The 20,136-nt window shown below is 36.7% G+C and overlaps 1 protein-coding gene across 1 annotated transcript in view; it reads left to right on the forward strand.

The window, feature by feature from the left end:
• The window catches only part of ASXL3 (ASXL transcriptional regulator 3), a 179,608-nt gene that overhangs the window by 63,183 nt on the left and 96,289 nt on the right, over positions 1 to 20,136 (forward strand). The window contains exons 3-4 of the mRNA XM_053571930.1: positions 8,180 to 8,288; positions 9,604 to 9,712. Of these exons, the coding sequence (XP_053427905.1) occupies positions 8,180 to 8,288; positions 9,604 to 9,712 (218 nt within the window). The remainder of the gene's footprint in view (positions 1 to 8,179; positions 8,289 to 9,603; positions 9,713 to 20,136) is intronic.

The following is a 20,136-nucleotide window of genomic DNA, read 5'->3' on the forward strand; positions in this document are numbered from 1 at the left end:
TGAATGCTGTTGAGGCTTTGTGGAAGCAGAGTGGCTGGCACAGTCTGAGAAACGCTTCAGTCCTAAGTGGTAAGGGGAAGGTTGTGCTCGTCTCTGAGTGAGCGGGAGGCAGGAGGCAGAACTCCATGGGGGAGATGAGTAAGGTGATTTCCGTGTTTGCTGTGTCTTTTATCAGGTAACACATGTATAATACAGGCTGAGTATCCCTCATTCAAAGTGCTTGGGACCAGAAGTGTTTCAGATTTCACATTTCAGATGTTTTTGGAGTATTTGGACTTTGAGCACCTGAAATATAAAAATTTGAGATCCAGAATGTTCCACTAAGTATTTCCCTTGTTCATCATTTCCTTTTGAGCATTCAGAAGGTTTGGATCTTGGAACATTTCAGATTTTGAAGTTTTGGATTGAAGATGCTCAAATTATATTAAACATATAGTATTTTCAAGGAAAAAGTCCTATTTTATTAATTTTCCACAGAAAAATAGATATTTTGCATACCTTTAAAATATTCTCTTTAAAATGTTAAAAAAATAAATTTAAGATTTGGCTATTAAAATTAAGCCTCCTTGGGCGGCGCCTGTGGCTCAGTGAGTAGGGCACCAGCCCCATATGCCGAGGGTGGCGGGTTCAAACCCAGCCCCCGCCAAACCGCAACCAAAAAATAGCCGGGCGTTGTGGCGGGCGCCTGTAGTCCCAGCTACTCGGGAGGCTGAGGCAAGAGAATCGTGTAAGCCCAAGAGTTAAGAGGTTGCTGTGAGCCGTGTGATGCCACGGCACTCTACCTGAGGGCGGTACAGTGAGACTCTGTCTCTACAAAAAAAAAAAAATTAAGCCTCCTTTTGGTGATGATTTCCAGATACATTTTTTCATAGTGATTCTAATTATATAAATACAGAATTTCCCCAAGTATGTTTTTTGAACATATCTTAATAGGAGATTTTGCCAAATATTATGAAAGATAGGATTTTTTTTTATTATTTAGGGTGTCCATAGAGTTTGTGTGCACTTTTATTTGCGCGCTATTTTAAATTGCACCCAAACTTTATGGCCACCTTGTATGTAGTTAGGAAAGTAGAGTAAGCAGGACTTTTTCAGAGATTTTAGAATACATGTAGTTAACACATTTGGTGAGGTGGCATACAATATTTGACAGGTTTTTTGGAACATCACTTGCAACTAATATTTCACAGAAAAGATTTAGAAATAATATGGTATTAACTATTTCTAATATGATGGGAAAGCATGAGGTACAAGTCGAATATAGAAATTAACATTTTACTATGAAACTAACTTGTACCAGTTTAATTACAGTACTTGTTCTTAATATATGAAATTTCCATTTTGGGGGAGAAGATATATTTTTGGCCTAATTGGAAATAGTCTCTGAGTTTTCAGAGGTGGGGAAATAGTATAAAGTCCTGAACAGCCACGGCCACCCAAGTGATCGTTGGTTGACTGCCTCTGCCTTAGAGCTGATGATTCAGTACATCCACACATGATCACATCTCAGTGATCTTGGCATAAACTAAGGATAACATTTAGATTCCAATTGGTTTTCCTCTGTCTATAACATGCCTCAAGGCTGCCTTTCTACTCAGTCTGCTGTCACTTCATATATATTCAGAAAGTTCAGATCCGTTCAGCCACCATTTCTATTATGTGTAAAGCACTGTCAGTGCAAATTTGTTTCAAGATTAGCTTATAGTGTGCTGAATAAATGTTTGTTCAGTGAATGGATTATGTTTTTCCTTAATGATCCAATTCTATGGAAAGGCATCTCAGTTACGGACCTGAATTCTCTACCGTATTTTTCTCTAAGTTTCTTCTTCCTCATTTTTCCTGAGCAGCATTACCTGAGGAACATAACCAACAGCATCATCTTCTGCAGCCCACTTCTTTATCTGTAACATTAGAAATCTGCCCTGGGGACGTAAGTCACTGCTGTCTTCACTTGAAGGTGAGATAACTTCCTCACCTCGTGTGGAGAAGGAGCCAACCACCTTTATAGGTAGCATCATCTGACTTTTAGGATGTGTTGTCTTCAAGTGCTAATGCTTCGCCGGTGCTGTTCTAGGTAGATGAAGTGGAGGACATGATTCTCGGGAGAGGGAATGTGGGATGGTGGAAAGAGCATTGGCTTTGGAATCAAATAAATTTGGTTCTCAGCTGTGTCACCTAGTTACTCTTTGACTTCATATGATTCTTAATCTGTGAGCCTCGGTCCCATCTATAAAACTGGGAATGCTAAGATTTTATGGTGGCCGTAAGGAATATAGCTGTGAAAGCCCAGGCTCATTATAGACGTGCAATAAATGGTAACTATAATGTTGCTATCATTCTTCTCCCTGTACCCTTACTGACTAAATCATCATTTATTTTCACTACTATCCACGTGTAAAACCTGTGGACTAGGCTTATACACATGTTTGTGTCCTTATGTACATTAGAAGTTAAACTCTTACCCGAACCAGTGCTCTAACCAAGCCATAAAATATTTGGTGTCTTTCCATTTGCCATCCTTTTCACCTCTAGATGTTACTTTGAGCAGTGGTGGTAGTTGTAATAATAATAAAGGCTCATGATTTTTGAACCCTTAGAACATGCCAGACATAGTTCTCAGTGCTTTATGTATTTTAACTCTTTAATCTTCAGAATGGTCCTGTATGACATAGTGATGTTTATAATTCACATTTTGTAGCTGAGGAATCTGAGACTTAGAGAAGTTAAGTCCAGTGTGAAGATGCTAGTAAAATTTCCAGCCCCAGTTGAACTCAGGTGACTGGCTCCAGAGCCCACAGTCTTGTTCAGGGTATTCTACCACCTGCCATAATGTAGAGGGGTAATTCTATGTCATGATGTGCACAGTTGTAGCTGTATGAATCACTATTGTCTATCTAGTAGTATCTGTAAAGTTGATAAAAGGTCTATGTTTAAATGCTCCTATTCTAAGAAAAGTATCTTTTATACATACTCTAGACCAATCAAAGACACATGTTGAGGTTTGGAGTCTGAAATTCTTTATCTAAATGTGAGAATAATTGCATAATATACATTATTTGATACATTTTTGTTGTCTCATATTCCTACCTGATAAGAGTCCCAGGATTACACTTTTATCTTTACTTTTAGAGGCACATCAAATATTGAAAACCACATAGACATCGTCACATAGAAATTCATACAACATCTTCCTTTTAAATATTACCCCTCTCGAATTTGAGCTGATGGGTTCTTATTTATTTGTATATTTTTTTATACTCATTTCTTTGTTACTCCTCAAATGTCCGTGTTCATTAAAAACCCGTATTCCTAATGCATTGTCAGTGCTCACTCACATCTGTCATTAGTGATCTTCTTAGAAGGACCAGAAAGTTTGGAGTACTGTTCATCAATCCAAATTTCAGGTTATAGTGAATCATTTTTTTTATGCTGAAATTATTCTGGTAACATATAAATACATAATATGTCACACACACACGTATAATTCAGAAAACATATGTAAAGGACTAGTTTTTAAGGTTTTATTTTCAGTCATTTTAGTTTTTTACCAGCGGTAATATTTTTCAAGAGTAAAAACTTAGTTTGACCTTGATTTTTCTGTAGTAGTTTTTAGTCTTCTAAGTTACTGGCTTGGGAACTGATGTGCACTGTGTTACTCTGGGTGTTTATGAGGCATCCTTACTCATTGGTAAAAATGGTGGATTCTTCTGCACGAGTAGAAACATGCTCATTAAATATATAAGTAACAGATAAATCTACGGGTACATTATTCATTTTTTAACATTTTAAAACCTTCTTTTGGTGAAGTTTAACACATACCGAGTTTAGCGCGCACATCCTAAGTTAACAATAATCTAATTTTCACAAAGTTAGCACAAAGATCTTGTATCAAGAACTAAAATACTACTTGCACCAATAAGCCCACATAGTTTACTCCCAAAAATATACTCTTTATAATTAAGATATTTTCTCAAAACAAACAATTGCAGTTCTTGAAGGAATCTATTATTCTCTTTTGAAAGAAGGACAGACACATAATTATTTATATTAATTTATGTTAATAGTACTTAGCACAGTAAGTGTCTAGTAATGGTGCTAAATAATTCCTTGTTGAATTTGTAGAGTTTGTAGGAGTTTGTAGATGTATCTGGTGCAGGATTAATTTTTTTCATATTCCCATGGTTTAAAAAATGAGATTTAAAACTGTTTACAGGAAACCATTTCCATCTAAAATTGTTACTAATGATAGGGACTATTTTAATATAAAGAAACAGATGTCCATAATTATATTTCCTTTGTCAGGTCTGTAAATAGTCTTCCAGTTGCATCCCCCAGGTAGGCTCCCTGGTTTTTAAAATTATTTAAATAGGCTATACATTCCCCTCACTAAGGATTGACTATTAGTAAAATTTTATATGTCCTATCAGCAATTTGATAGGACATATAAAATGGTTTTCTGTATTTCACAGAGCACTGGGCTCTGCAAAGCGTCTCTGGGGGTTCTTTGATGTCTAGACAGTTTAAATTATGCCTACTCCCCTGCCTCCAAATTCCACCCTTGTTCTGCTTCAGGGGTGTGGGAAACGAAAACAAACCGGAAGGGTTCCACAATCCTACATTCTAGGGAAGAAAACGAGTAGAATAAGCTGTTTACATCCCCTGGCAGGTGTATAGGAAAGGGCCCAATTATGAGAGATGGAAAAAAGGGAAAACGTGGGGGCAAATATTGTCCTGCCTGTTTATTTATGGTTATATTTGTTATATGGAAATGTGACTTGTGAACAAAATGAAACTTTGTAGCAATATTATGGAAGAAAGTTGAGGTCATTTCTCACCCAGCGCCCTGGTTCTTTCCTCTCAAGCTCCCGCAGGCAGCCAGATACATGACTTTGGTGGGTTTCTTGTACATTGCCTTATTTTTGAGAATAGCAAGATAAAGAATTGTGTTTAAGTTGGAAACTAACTTTCTTTTCTTCCTTTCTTTTTGTTTTCCTTTTATAAATCGGAATATCATGGTTTTTCCAATTCATCTTCTTAGAAAGTAAGTAACTTTTGAAATTTTAGAGATTTTCTTAATGAAAACATTGATGTTTTATTACTTTATATATCTATTCTGTTACAGAATTTTTAACTTTTTAAAATCTGACAGGTGATTAACTTTGTATTAACTGTGGAAAGAAAAGGTTTTTGGAATAAATTATAAATAAGAAATGTTACATAGGTATTTATGCTATCTAGAAATACAGACATGGAGAGCACGTCTGCCTTATCTTTCACAAGCACAGTTAATGATTACGTTTAAGAGTTATGTACGTGTGTGATGTGTGTGTATATAAATACATAGTGCATATTCTAATCCTATATTATAAAAATATATAAATCACACTTTTATTTATTCCTGGTCAATAACAGTAAAGACTTCAATTTCATCAAGAAAAGTAGCCTGAGAGTTCATGGAATTGATGAGACTAATAATAATAATAATAGCAATTTCATGGAATTGATGAGAATAATAACAATAATGGCAAATAAATCATATAACAGATTTAAAAGAAACCTAAAATACATTTTTCTATGTATATTTTTCATCAGATGAATCAGTTACCTTTTACTAAAGCATTTATGTCTTTTGTTGCTAATGTTTTATTGTTTTTAAATAAAATAGACCAGGATAATTTTTCTTCATGAAGAAATATAAGTGATATACTTAAAGTGACTAATTATTGGTTGACTTAAGTTGTGACATTTGCATTTGATTGTCAAATATTTTCTAATTTTTCTAAAATGAAACTATTGCATAAATTTTAAATAAAACAAATATTATGTTTGTTTTGAAAAATATTAGAAATTACAGTATTTGTTGATTTGTAGATGTAATATGCTGGTGAATTATATATTTTAATATGTTATAATAAATACTGATTTTGTTAAGTTAATAAATGGTATGATGCTTAATAGTCATGCTTAATAAAATTATTTGTATGAAATTGGGTGCTTTTCACATACGCTTGCAGCCGTTATAGCGTTCAATTATTATTTAATAGCCAATTTATCTCCTGTAATTATCTTTAATTTACTGTACCTTGTAAAATGTGAATTATGGTGATGTTATATTTGTTCAGTAGTTTTTAGTTGACTTTAAATCTGTATTATTCTTTAATATTCAAAATCTGATTTCTTAGAATTGTGTGCCTTTTAGGACCTATAGGAGTTGAGAGCAGAAAGAATATTGTGGGGTTTCATGTTAGGTGGACAATTTTATGGAGTTACATTTTTTTAAAGTCTACATTATGTCATTTTTATGTATTGGATTCTATTTTACTTGTAGTGTTAACATCTTCTTGCCAACTCTCCATGAAAAGTCTATATTTCTGACAGTTTTACTAAATTAAAACTCCAAAATCTGGCATAATCATTCCTAGCTTCAAATTTTCTGGGCTTTTGTCTGAAGAGCATAATGTGAAATATATATATTTGCAGTGTTCAGTAAAACATGTATTGCATTATTTATCTGGAATTTATTCATGGAGAGACATTTCTGGAGAGATGAAGATATTTTACTTTATGCCTAGGCCCACTTTAAATATAAGCATCAATCTTTTGTGCAGAAAAATAATGAAATGAGGTCTGTAAGCTTGTAGGCGCTTCATGAAGAAAGATATTACATAAGCACACAGCATTATTACCCTGTGTACTTCAGTGTTACAACTGCGTTGTTCTGTGACCAAATTTATATTAGGAACTCTTGTTTCCTGTCAAACCCAATGGAATCATATTTATGTGTTGGCAAAGAGAAGCTGCTTCCTAAAATAATAAAGGGTATTCATATTACAGTACTTTATAAACCGTTGTAACCATGATACATATATGTGCAGACTTGCTAGTAAGAGTGTTCTGGCAATTTAGCAAATTTGAATGACAATTTATCTCAGTGGTGAATTCCATAGTTAGTAAGAGATTTGATAATCTTGGTTTTAAGAAAACTTTTACTTTAATAGCACAAATTATGCTTTTATTGCCCACATTCAAAATTTGAAAGCTTAATATCTTAAAGGCTCTATTTGTTCCAGAATATTGTGAACTAAATACCCATAATTTTGAAGACTCATGGGGCTTCCGATAAAAATTGGTTTGACTAAGTATTAGTTTTTGGCATATGAGAAAAGTAAACTATATATGAAAATATAGTTAAATGAAAGCATCATTGCAGATCTTAATCCTAGCTTGCTAAAAATTAGTTCAACCAAAACAGGAAAAGTATGTTTGCATATATATTATATGTTTCACAAACATCTTTCCAAATATGTGAACACATTCAATCATGTTTACACATATGTGCATTAGTGTTTTTTTTGTCTGTTTTGTTTTATTTTTGGCTGGGGCTGGGTTTGAACCCGCCACCTCCAGCATATGGGACCGGCGCCCTACCCCTTGAGCCACAGGCGCCGCCCTGCATTAGTGTTTTTAATCATGAGTTTAATGCTGTTTGATTTCTTTAAAAAGTGATTCATAATTCAGCCACTAGCATATTTGCTACAGAATATGATTATTAGCGGTGCAGAATTCCCAAACGCATATTTCTTTATTTGACATATCTAACTGAGATAGGATGTCCTTGTAGGAGCTGTATCAGAGATATAAATACAGATATATATTCTTATTTGGCCATATAAGAAATGCAGTCCTGTGAGCAACTTAAATACTTACAATTTCAAATCAGCTCTTCCCTAGTTTATTATTCTTTTGTTGCTTTTCAGCCTATGGGATGGAGCTGCCCTTGAACTTGATTTCTTTTTTTGATCATTTAAGTGCAACCATCAAGTTGTCTGTAATATTTAAAAACGAAGCTTCATGATGTTATTTATATAATGTAACACCACATAAATGTTTTGGTTTCTTTAAAAATATAGTATTGGTTGCTTTATGAATAAAAACATAATTTCAATTCAGGAGACTTTTGCCTCAAGCCTATAAAACAGATGCATCTGATTAACTTTGCTGGAACTGGACTGGCTCTTTATTGTAATGTAGATGTTTTAGAGGTTGGGAGGATATTTTAAAAAGGCATGCAAGAAGGTCTTTTTTTTTTTTTTTTTTTGAGTGAGAGACTCAGAGAACAGTTTTTCTGTAGAAGCTATACCTCAGACTGCTTTATTTTTGCACACTTTTTGTTTTCTAGTGGAACCTCTCCATTAGCCTGTCTGAATGCAATGCTTCACACTAACACTCGAATAGGGGATGGAACATTCTTCAAAATCCCTGGAAAGTCAGGCCTCTATGCTCTCAAAGTAAGTTGGATTGGTCTGCATATTATGCCTCTTATTATGTAGCGTGCATTTTTTTCAGACATGTGAAGGTAAATAAAATGAAATTTGGAAGAAGAGTGATCCCTATGCCTTCTAAATATTTTCAGATGTCTTAAAAATGATTTCATATTTAGAATAAACAATGACATTTTTCTGTGAAGAAAGAATATCTGTGGATTTACTCCATACATAATTGTAATGGAAAATAGTTGTGGCTTTCTTAAAATTCTTGATTCTTTAAAATTTATCAGGAGGAGTGTCATGTGTCCTCAGGCAGGAGTTTAAATGATCACACAGTATAAACTCTTTGGCTTTTTGACCATCAGTTAATACCCAGAATTCACCCCTGTGAACCTCCCTATCTTTTATATAAGTAAGATTTTATATAAGTAAGATTATATGCTTTTCATCCTCCTAGAAAACTTACTGATTTAAAATATGTAATTTTAAAACAAATTGGTGATCTCAAGAAAGTTTAATTAATAATGAGCACTTGAGAACAACAGAGAAATAAAAGTGAAAACTTTAGATAACTGTTTTAAATATTTTTTTTAATTTCCAGTAAATTTAAGGGGTACAAGTGTGTATTATTTTAACAGCATTCCCATATCTATCTAGAATGGAAAATGCCATCTCAAGAGCAGAATTCCAAAGGACAAAAGCTTCTGACCCACAATTGGCTGTGTAACTTGGAATAAGTAAATTCAGTGAGTTATTTCTCATAAATTAGAAATTAGTCACTGCTTTACTAAATGATAGATTATATTTAATAGGGTTCATTAATTACTTTTGAGATTCTTTTAAATGCCAGTAGTTCATACCTGGCAAAGGGGGCAGGGATCCTTCCTTAGTTATTGAGCATCAGGCGCTTGTCCTAGTGTGTGTTTTAGAAAATAACACAAGTTAATAAAAAAAAAAAAAAAAAACCTTGCATTTTTTTCAGATGCTTTTTGTAGCTGCTTCTGTGTTTGTTCCTGATTGAAATTCTGAGTTGTTAAGCCATTTCTTTAATTAAGGACAGATGTAGTATTGAAAAAAAACCCCACAAACAACCTATGTCAAAAGGAAACTTTGTTTTGCTATCAATTTAAAAAAGGTTTTTCAGATAAACAACAGTGGATATGTGCTTTTCCAAGTTTTGTTTTTTTCAAACAGTGATTTTACATTAAAAATTAAATCAGTTTTGAAATTCTGACTTATAAATAACTGTGATAATACTTTAGGACATGGAAAATATTTTGAATGTTTTTAGTTGCTAACATGTCACCATAAACCACCATTTTTGAAAATAATATAGAAAGAGGAGTCATCATGCCCAGCGGATGGCACGTTGGATTTAGTCTGTGAGTCTGAATTGGATGGTACAGAAATGGCCGAGGCAAACGCCAATGGAGAGGAAAATGGAGGTAAGTGTGATAAACCCTTGTTCTCTTAAAAGTTACATGGAATGCCAACAGTCTACCAGTATAGATGCAGTTTTCTTCTAACCACTTAAGAAGATTGATTATCAGTTTTGACTCAGATAGGTTAGCATCTAAGAAAAGTACGTGGTTTTTGCTTTTTGTGTTTTTTAGCAGTATTATTTTCCCAAATAATTTTCTTGAATATTACCAGTAGCAGTATATTTTTCCTGCATGGTGAGAGGGTTACTCTGGGGGTATCTAGAGTAGTTTTATTCTTATGGGAGGACTGAGTACGCCAGTGTTTTATTTCTGATTGTGCTGAGTTTTCCTGTGATCGCAGGCACTTTCACAGTTTTGTTCCTTGGTTTGTCCTTTGTAGATTAAGCTTAATGTTATCATTCCTTGCTGTGAAACCAGGGGTAAATAAGAGATTTTCTTGCTAAAAGACTTTTAAAAAGTAAGTGACCCTTTCGGAGTTTTAAGGGGACATTTTCCACTTTTGAATTCTGTCCGTGTGAATCCATTTTTATCTTTCTCACGACAGTTATATTATGATTCTATTGGTATATGCAATTCTGTACTGTAATTTTGACAAATCTGCATCTCACAATAGCTGCTGTGCCTTCTGCTCCACCCTCTGGTCCCACAAACGGACCCAGATCATGGTTTGGGAGGCAAACTGTATAATTAAAGTCTCTGAGAGTGGACTCACAGGAATCACTAAATTATCTTCAAACAAACAAACCTTAAAGGATCCTTGCAGAAATATTTTATTTCAGTAATAAGGCAAAGCCATTCATTTCATTAATGGTCATGGGAGTCCCTCTTTATGCTGTCCACATGCAGACTGAGCACTCCCGCCCTCGGCTCTGTGTGCTTTCGGATGGGCCCCGGAAGACTGGTGGTGCTTCAGTTTCTGTCTGGGCTGCAGCAGAGGCTGTGAATTTACTACTGGAAACACAGAATTTTTGTCTTAGTAAAATAACTTCAGACTCCTTTATAGATTGCTTTTACCAACTTCAGTTTGACTTGATGTCCCTATTCCTATACCTTTTAAAAATTCAGCTCCCATTGTTATGGTAATGTATAAGTCTTGGTAGGCCCTTGTGGTTAGAAAGACCACAGGGCAGAAATGCACCGCCAGCCGTTTCTGGCTTTCTAGAAGGGCTGGTAAATGGGGCATACTCTTCCCTTTCAGTGGATGAAGCAGAATCTCATTGTGGTCACTCCTGTTGACTTACTCCTCACTTCCTGGAGCGCTCCTGTGCTCTCTCTCTCAATATATGTATACTGAGCGTCTACTATGTGCTAAGTACCATTTTTGTTTTTGACATTGAAGTTGGAGCAATAAAAACTAAAATCTCTCATGAAACTTATGTTCTTTGAGAACATAAGACAATAAGACAATAAGAAAAATACGTAAAACATACAGCCTGTTCATTGGTGACAAGTGATATAGGGCAAGATAAAAGAGAGTGTACTGAGGGGAGTGAGAGAGGCATTTAAGGCAAGAGAATTCTAGATAGAGGGAACAACAATAGCAAAGGCCTTAAAGCAGGAGAGGTGCCTCGAATGTTCCAGAAACAACAAGAGGTTGGTGTAGCTGTGAGGCCAGAGTGTACAAACCCAGAGAAGTTATGAAGTTAATACTGGCTTTTTGTTTTGAGCAAGATATTAAAACTATTGCAGAGTTTGAGCTAGAGAGAACAATGACCTCACATAAGTTTTAGGAGGACCAGTAAGGACAAGAAAAATGTGAGAATGAGGACAAAAACAGGGAGACCAGTTAGAATGCTACTGTCATAATGCGGAGGAAAGGCAATGGCGATTTGAATGAATGGAATGGAAGTGGATGTGATGAAAGGTGACTACAGTCTGGGTATATTTGAAGGTGGATCCAGCAGGGGCCACAGGCAGGTAAATATGGATGTGAGGTGAGTCCATAGTTTTGAGTATGAGTAAACAGAAGAATAGCATTGCCCTTAACTGAAGGGAAGAATAGGTAAGAGCAACAGCTTGGGATAGGGCTGTTAATTAGGAATTAAGCTTTTTTTTTTTTATTACTTTTTTTTGTTGTTGATTCATTGAGGGTACAAGAAACCAGATTACACTGATTGCATTTGTTAGGTAAAATCCCTCTTACAATCGTGTCTTGCCTGCAAAAGGTGTGGCACACACCAAGAGGAATTAAGTTTTGAACATACTGAGAATGAGATTCTTTTTCAACTTCCAGGTAGAAATGTTAAGTAATTGAACCTATCTGTCTGAAGTTTATGGGAAAAATCTTGCTGGACATGTACAGTTTATATATGATATTTAAAGACATGAAACTGGATGAGATCACCAAGGAACTGAAGGAAATTAGAAAATAGAAGAGGCCCAAAGATTGAACTCAGGGGCAGTTGAACTTTAAGAGGTTGGAGAGATTGTAAAAAACAGTAGATGCAACTGGAAACCAATGGACATGCTTTTACCTTCATGGAACCAGGTGAAGGAGTTTCTGGGGGTGAAGTGACTCAAATGTGCTAAGGCTTTTGATAAGTGAAGTTAGGACAAAGATTAAGAAATTAGCACTAGATTTACCTGTTTGAGGATATTGATCATTTGATAATAGCAATTTTGTGAAATGATAATATCATAGCTTGAGTAAAGTAGGTTCAAGAGAATGGGAGGAGAGAAACTAGAGACCACAATTATAGAGAATTCTTTCAAGGAATTTTAAAGTAAAGGAGAGAAATGAAATGAAAAAAATAGCTAGAAGGGAAAGAATAAAGAGAGTTTTTTTTTTTTGTAGTTTTTGACCGGGGCTGGTTTTGAACCCATCACCTCTGGTATATGAGGCCAGCAACCTACTCCTTTGAGCCACAGGTGTTGTCCAGTTTTATTTTTTTTAATTGTTGGGAATTAATTAAGGGTACAAAGAACCATGTCACACTGATTGCACTTGTCAGGCAAAGTCCCTCTTATAATTGTGACCCACCCCCAAGAGGTGTGTTACACTCTCGGACTTCCCACCCACTTCCTCCTTCGCTCTCCCTGCACCGCCCTTCCCCCACTGCCCACCAGGTACTAGGTCATCAGTTGTCCTCATATCAGAATTGAGTATATAGGATTCTTGCTTCTCCATTCTTGTGATGCTTTACTAAGAATAATGTGTTCCACTTCCATCCAGGTTAGTACAAAGGACGTAAAGTCTCCATCTTTTTGAATGGTATGCATATACCACAACTTGTTAATTCATTCCTGGGTTGGTGGGCATTTAGGCCATTTCCATATTTTGGTGATTGTAAACTGAGCTGCGATAAACAGTCTAGTGCAAATGTCCATATGATAAAAGGATTTTTTTTTCTTCTTGGTAGACGCCCAGTAATGGGATTGCAGGATCAAAATGAGAGGTCTAGATTGCGTTCTTTGAGGATTCTTCATAATTCCTTCCAAAAAGGTTGTATTAGTTTGCAGTCCCACCAGCAATATAGTAGTGGTCCCTTCTCTCCACATCCACTCCAGCATCTGCAGTTTTGAAATTTTGTGATTTGGGCCATTCTCACTGGGGTTAGATGATATCTCAAGGTGGTTTTGATTGGCATTTCTCTGATAATTAGGGATGATGAGCATTTTTTCATATGCTTGTCAGCCATTCATCTATCTTCTTGAGAGAGGGTTCTATTCATGTCTCTTGCCCAGAGATATAAGGTATTGTTGGCTCTTTTTATCTTGATTGTTTGAGTTCTCTGTAGATCTTAGTTATCAAGCTTTTGTCTGATTCATAAAATACAAATATCTTTTCCCATTGTGTTAGATTGTCTATTTGCTTTGGTTGTTGTCTCCTTAGCTGTACAGAAGCTAACGAGTTTAATTAAGTCCTATTTGTTTATTTTTGTTGTTGTTGCAATTGCCATGGAAGTCTTCTTCATAAAGTCTTTCCCCAGGCTGATATCAAATGTTTTCCCCATATTTTCTTTGAGGATTTTTATTGGTTCATATCTTAGATGTAGATCTTTTATTCATCTTGTGTCAATTTTTGTGAGCGGAGAAAGGTGTGGGTCCAGTTTCAGTCTTTTACAGGTGGATATCCAGTTCTCCCAGTACCATTTATTGAATAGGGATTCTTTCCCCCAGTATATGTTCTTGTTTGGTTTATCAAAGATTAGGTGGCTATAAGAGGTTAGTTTCATCTCCTGGTTTTCTATTCAGTTACAGATGTCTTTGTCTCTATTTTGGTGCCAGTACTATGCTGTTTGATCACCTTGGCCTTGTAGTATAGCCTGGTAGGCTGATGCCCCTGACTTTGTTTTTATTACTAAGAACTGCCTTCGCTATATGGGTTTTTTTTTCTGGTTCCATACAAAACGAATTACTTTTTGCAAGGCTTAAAAGTATGATATTGGTATTTTAATAGGGATGGCATTGAATCTGTAGATTGCTTTGAGGAGTACAGACATTTTAACAATGTTGATTCTTCCCAATCATGAGCATGGCATGTTCTTCCATTTGTTAATATCTTCTGCTATTTCTTTTCTTAGGGTTAACAGAAGCAAAAACAAAGACCCTATGATCCTCTCAACAGATGCAGAAAAAGCATTTGATAAAATTCAACATCTTTTTTTAATTAAAACCCTGAAGAATATAGGCATAGGTGGCACATTTCTTAAACTGAAGCCATCTACAAAACAATAACAACAATATCAACAAAAAACACACAGCTAATGTTTTACTGAATGGAGTAAAACTGAAAGCTTTTCCACTTTTAGCTGGAACCAGACAAGGCTGTCCTCTGTCACCACTACTATTCAACATAGAGCTAGAAGTTCTAGCCAATAAATCAGGCAAGACAAGGAAATAAAGGGGATACAGTTGGGAGCAGAGGAGGTCAAACTCTCCCTTTTTGCTGACGATATGATCTTTTACTTAGAGAATCCCAAGGACTCAACCCCAAGACTCCTGGAAGTGATCAAAAAAATGCAGTAATGTCTCAGGATATAAAATCAATGTCCCCAAGTCAGTAGCCTTTGTATACGCCAATAACAGTCAAGATGAGAGGCTAATTAAGGACACAACTCCTTCACCATAGTTTCAAAGAAAATGAATACTTAGGAATATACCTAACAAAGGAGGTGAAGTTCCTCTATAAAGAAAATTATGAAAACCTAAGTTTTTTTAATTAAAATAATAATTGTTAAATATATTTTCATTAAATGAAAAACATAATAATGGTTTACAATGGGAAAATTTCATTGAGAAGATGTGGATAATGCAACAGGGATATCCTTGCACTTGATTCGATGAGGAGAAATGGAACCTGTGCAGCCCAAGAAGAAATTGGCATTAGGAAGGGGTGCAGACAGGTGCTCCACAGGAGGCAGTAGGAAAAGTCAAAGGATTTCAGCAGAAGAGAAGGTAGGTGAGTGCTTGTGGGAGGGGTTCATAGAAGTTTGCTTCTTGTTGCTTTTTGTCAGTGAAATAGAAAACAAGTTTGTCAGCTGAGGGTGAAGATGGGTGAGATAGTTTTATGGATGTAAGGAAAAGATATCAAATGTTTGTGTAAGAGAGTCTGGTATCATTTAAAGGCACTCTTTAGGTGTTAATCCTGGATGTAAGATGAGGCCAGCCAGCAGGGATGTATATTTTGCTCCAGTCATGTTTAGGACCACAGAACAACTGCAGAGTAGATGTACAGTCAGAATCGACTAGAGCGGGGGTTGTGCCAAATGTGGATGACAAAGTAAGAGAGGGATAAAGGAGTTGGTGGGTGTATAAAATGGAGTAATTAAGGTGTACTTCTGTAGAATTTAAGTCAGATGTGGGGGCAGGTGAAGACACAGTTGTGAAAAGGCTGGTCTCTTTCAAGAGAGAAAGAGAAAGTCTCATTGATGTGGAAGGACTGGTTGGGTGTTCTAAAGAAAATGAATTGGAAGCATACATTATATGAGCATGGAATTCAGTTTAGGGTAATAGTGAGGAATGTCTGTTCTAATGTGAAAGGAAAGAAGAGGACTAGTTTTAATGATATCATGAGTTAGTTAGGCCATGTATGCACTCTTCAAAATTGTCTGGATAAGAGGGCCATCAGTGGCTGAAACTGAGCACCCCTCCAGTTGGCCAACCTAGTGCTGAGTCTACCTGGAGGCAAGATTGCCTTTTCTTACTCGTGCAAAGATGTTATAAAGGCTGGTGGCGCCCCTGGCATAAAATATTAGAGAACCATCTGTGTAGATGCTGAAAAAGACAATGATGATAGAGGTAGCATAGACAAGGTATCATATTTATGAGCTAATAACACCACAAACTGAAGTAAAGTAAGGAGGAGGAGTTGGTGGTATAGTCTAATGACGTGAGTTATGACGCTAGAGGCAACAAAGGAGCCAGGGAGGGGGAGAGGAACCGTGAGGTGGACGTGGTCATCTCTCCCAGTTTGCAGCTCAGTGTGCAGAAGGCGTGAAAAAGAAAAAGTCACCTGAGACATAACAGGGAAACAGCTGTTTCTCCTCTTCACAGGAGACAGCCAGTTGTATATGAAAATGTGAGGGGAGTATTCAGAGAAAGATGGAAATTTTGCTAATGACTAATTCCAAATTCCAAAGGAAGCAGTGGGAGAATTATAATCTCTGGGAAAGGGTAGGAGATGATAGGAGAACATTCGTCCAGTAATTAGACCAAAGCAGGGATAAGCAGACTCCTCGAATGTGAAATGTGAATAGGTACTTCACAAAACAACACACCCACACATACCCAGCTAATGTGACCCAAGTTAGATTTCCTGGCCTTGCCTTTGAAGTTGCATTCTGAAAATTGCTTTGTGGAATCGCTAAAAGAATAGAAAATGGCTTATTTCCTTGAGTATTCCTTGCCTCGCTCACTTTTGCATCTTATTGGAAACCACAGTTGCCTTGTGTAGGACAAGTATATTTCCTATTCACGTAAGTGCCACACACCTCTGTGTGCAACCCACAAATCCAGCCTCCAGGGCTAATTTAGATAATTGAAAATATATTGAGTTCTTTGTCACTTTATTTTTATTTTTTTATCAGTGGGGAAATAAACTTAGTTTAAACTTAGTCATAAGCTGAGGTGTGTGTGACACTAAAGGCCAGGCTTTAACCATTCTAGCACCTTGCCTAGAAACCACAGGGAACACTTCTTAGCCTGTGGTCATTGGTACTGTTTCCTTTCCAACATTAGTCCAGATCCCTCTGATTATAAACTTAAGACTTTGACAGAGTGGAACTGAGGCTTGTCCAAATGAAGGAGTTGGTTACTATATGATTTCTTACAATTCAATAATAAATTCCAGGAAACTGAATTGCTTTAGGTGATTTCCTTGCTTTCTATGTTTCTAATACATATTAGAACCAAGAGTTAGAATGGTTGTACACATTCTCCATACTTCCAGCAGCTGTACAAATATACTTTGAAAATCTGATCAGAAAGAGGAGGAGGAATATGTGTTTGGATATCTGTGAGGGATATCTGTGAGCGGGGAGGAAGGCACCCTCTGTTTTCATATCTTTATTCCTCCTTTAAGATAGAAGAGTTGGGGGGAATATTGAGGTGAGTCATGACCTTCAATTCACAAAATGCCTTTGATACATGGAAGGAGTAATTCTCTGCTACCACTGAGTTATTTCAAATTGATAAAGATTGGTGTTGGCTTATTAAGGGGGGAAAGTGAGAAGTATACCAGAACCTCTGCAGGGACCACCCAGGGGACTGTCACAAGCTGGTCAACATGGAAGTGGTCACCTATGGAGCTAGGCCTGCCGTACTGCTGTGCCCATGCAGCGCATGTCCAGGCTACGAACGTTAGGTCAACTTGAGGAGGTCAGTGTGGAGAGGAGATTCACTGTATTTGAGAAGAGAGCATTTTGCAAAAACTGGTAAGAAAGAAATCTTAGCAGCTTGATTCCATTCCTGAGCATTGGAGTCTCTAGGCGGCATTTACATAGTAGTAATGCTTTAGTCCTCTTTGTGGAATCAACTGGCCAAGGAAACATTCTTTTAAATGGGAGATGCTTTGCCAAGATATTTTAAGTTTGTTGAAAAATTTTACAACCTAGGAAACATGGCCCATTATTGATTGTGGAATTTACAAGCATAGAATTATTATTCTATGTTTCTTCAACTTCTGAACAGTTTCTGAAGTTAATAAGAATTAGACATACAGACTTGAGAAAGTAAATTGTTCAAATTTTACAAGCTAAGCTTTACAGATCAAAGAGTGATTTAGGTGAATCACTTGATATATCTGTGTTGACAACCCATGACCATTTATGCCTATATAAATATAAATCTATGTCACCCAAAGAAAATACTATGAATTTTATGGTCTCTTTTAGTCTGAGATTGATGGGTGTGTTTGCATCTGAGTTGTTTTCTAAGTATAATACATTGGTGTATCGTGAGTTTCCTCACACATATTAAGTTGACTTACAGTGTGTTGGGAGTTTGCAGAGCCCACACATATTTCATGTGAAATGATTCCATCAGCAAACAATATTCACCCTCTTCATCCTCTCTCTATAAATTGTTGTTAGGAAGAAAAAAATGTGTTTCTCTTCTTGTGGTCCTAATATATTTTATCTTTAAAATAAGCTGCAACCATCCTACTTATTTATTTTGTTAATGGGGGAAGCTAGAGAATGTAGTTTTTATCTTCAGAGATCAAAAAAGGTTCTGCTTGCCATTAACCTTAATGGTTTTCAGAGAGGAAGCGGCTCTGTAGTGAGGGAATTAGTATTTTAGAAGTCTCCATTGAGCAAAAAAAAGAGAGAGAGAGAACACGTGTCCTATGTTTTAGACCTTAGGTCCCAGGGTAAATAATGATTCCAACATTTGAGGAATTTTATATGGTCCTTTTTCATTATTCTTTATGGCCAGTTTTATAAGTGGGTTTCTGACTGTGTGATTCTTGGCAGCGTTACGTTCCCTTAATGAAACATTATTCAGCTCACTCTTTGTTTTTACTGGCTCAGAGGCCGCAGTTGGAGGGGGTCTTTTATCAAGAGTGAAAAGTGCTTTAAGGGGCCTGAAGTGTGTGGATAGGATCTTGATGAAGACATCAGTTACGCACAGGTGAGGGGCTTTGTGGAGAAAGTGGGGAGTATACTAAGAAGGGTTCAGGCACCCTTGGAGAGGAGTCACACTGAAGATTTATCAGGTGATACATTTTTTTTTTTTTAGAGACAGAGTCTCACTTTATTGCCCATGGTAAAGTGCCATGGCGTCATACCAGGCTATTTTTTTTTTTTTTTTTACAAGGCTATAGGACAGGAAAGTGAGTGTGACAGTGGGATTGTGAAGGCCGTGTTTGAGTAACCTTGGAAGATGTTGGCCACCTCCTTGGTGTCTCTTTCTTCCTGGTGTTACTGGTCTTGTTTGCTGGGGATTTTTCTCTAGCTTGCCTTGAATGCTCTAGTATAATTTCCCCTAGGATGGTAGGTATCTGCATCTTCTTGTGCAGGTGGAGGGGTGGGATGGGGGTGACAGATTTCAGAGTGGAGGTGTGTTTAGCAGCCAGTCACTGCTGAGAATCTCACAGGTGAGGGACTTAGGTGGAGGGGTGGGACGGTGGTGACAGGCTTCAGAGTGTTCATGGAGGAAGACAGCAGGGTGGCGCAGTCAGCTCCAGCCACTGCTCAGAATCTCACAGGTGAGGGAAGGGGATTCCTTCAGTGTGTATACCAGGTTGCCTGATTTGGGAAGTTAAGCTCACTTGTCTTTCATCCAACATCCTCACATTTTGGTCAACTGCTTTCTTAGCTCATGGAGACATCTGCTCTACTTTGGTGGCCTGGAGAAACTTAAATATGTGAAAATTATGCTGTTTTGGTTGCACAAGGAAGAAAATGCAAAGGGAAAAGAATGCTTTTCACAGTAAGACGTGCCCATCGGCAGGATGTGACTTCCTGTGCCCACTGGTTCCCATTCTCCCTTGTCTCACCCTGGCCCACAGACGACATAGTTCACAGCAAGTGTGAGGGCTTTCAAAAGATGATGCAGCCCTGAGTAGTCTCTGCCCATGTTTCACTGAAACCAGTCGGTTCAGTAAGACATTCTAACAGGAGACGCCCAGAGAAACAGAAATCTGACACATGTCCCTCTGTGTTTTTGATAACCTTTGTAGTGAAGAATTTTTCATTTTGTTGAAATGTTTGGTGTTTTTAATTAAACTAATCTCCTCCTTTTTGCCCCTTACTTAGATGATGAGGAACATCTGGTTGCCCCTTCGTCTTCTCCACATGACTTATCCAAACTCTTTCAAACTTTACTTATAGGTACCACTTTTCATTTCTTTTATCCATTAGGGACCTTTTTTTCTTACATATTTCCCCTTGAACTGTGAACTTTGTTCTTGTATAAATGGATTTTGGTCAGTTTTAAGAGTCCAGATCATGAAGAAAAAAAAATTTTCTTTTTAAAGTTGCAGATAA

Source organism: Nycticebus coucang, chromosome 19 (assembly GCF_027406575.1).
Source record: "Nycticebus coucang isolate mNycCou1 chromosome 19, mNycCou1.pri, whole genome shotgun sequence".
Lineage (NCBI taxonomy): Eukaryota > Metazoa > Chordata > Mammalia > Primates > Lorisidae > Nycticebus > Nycticebus coucang.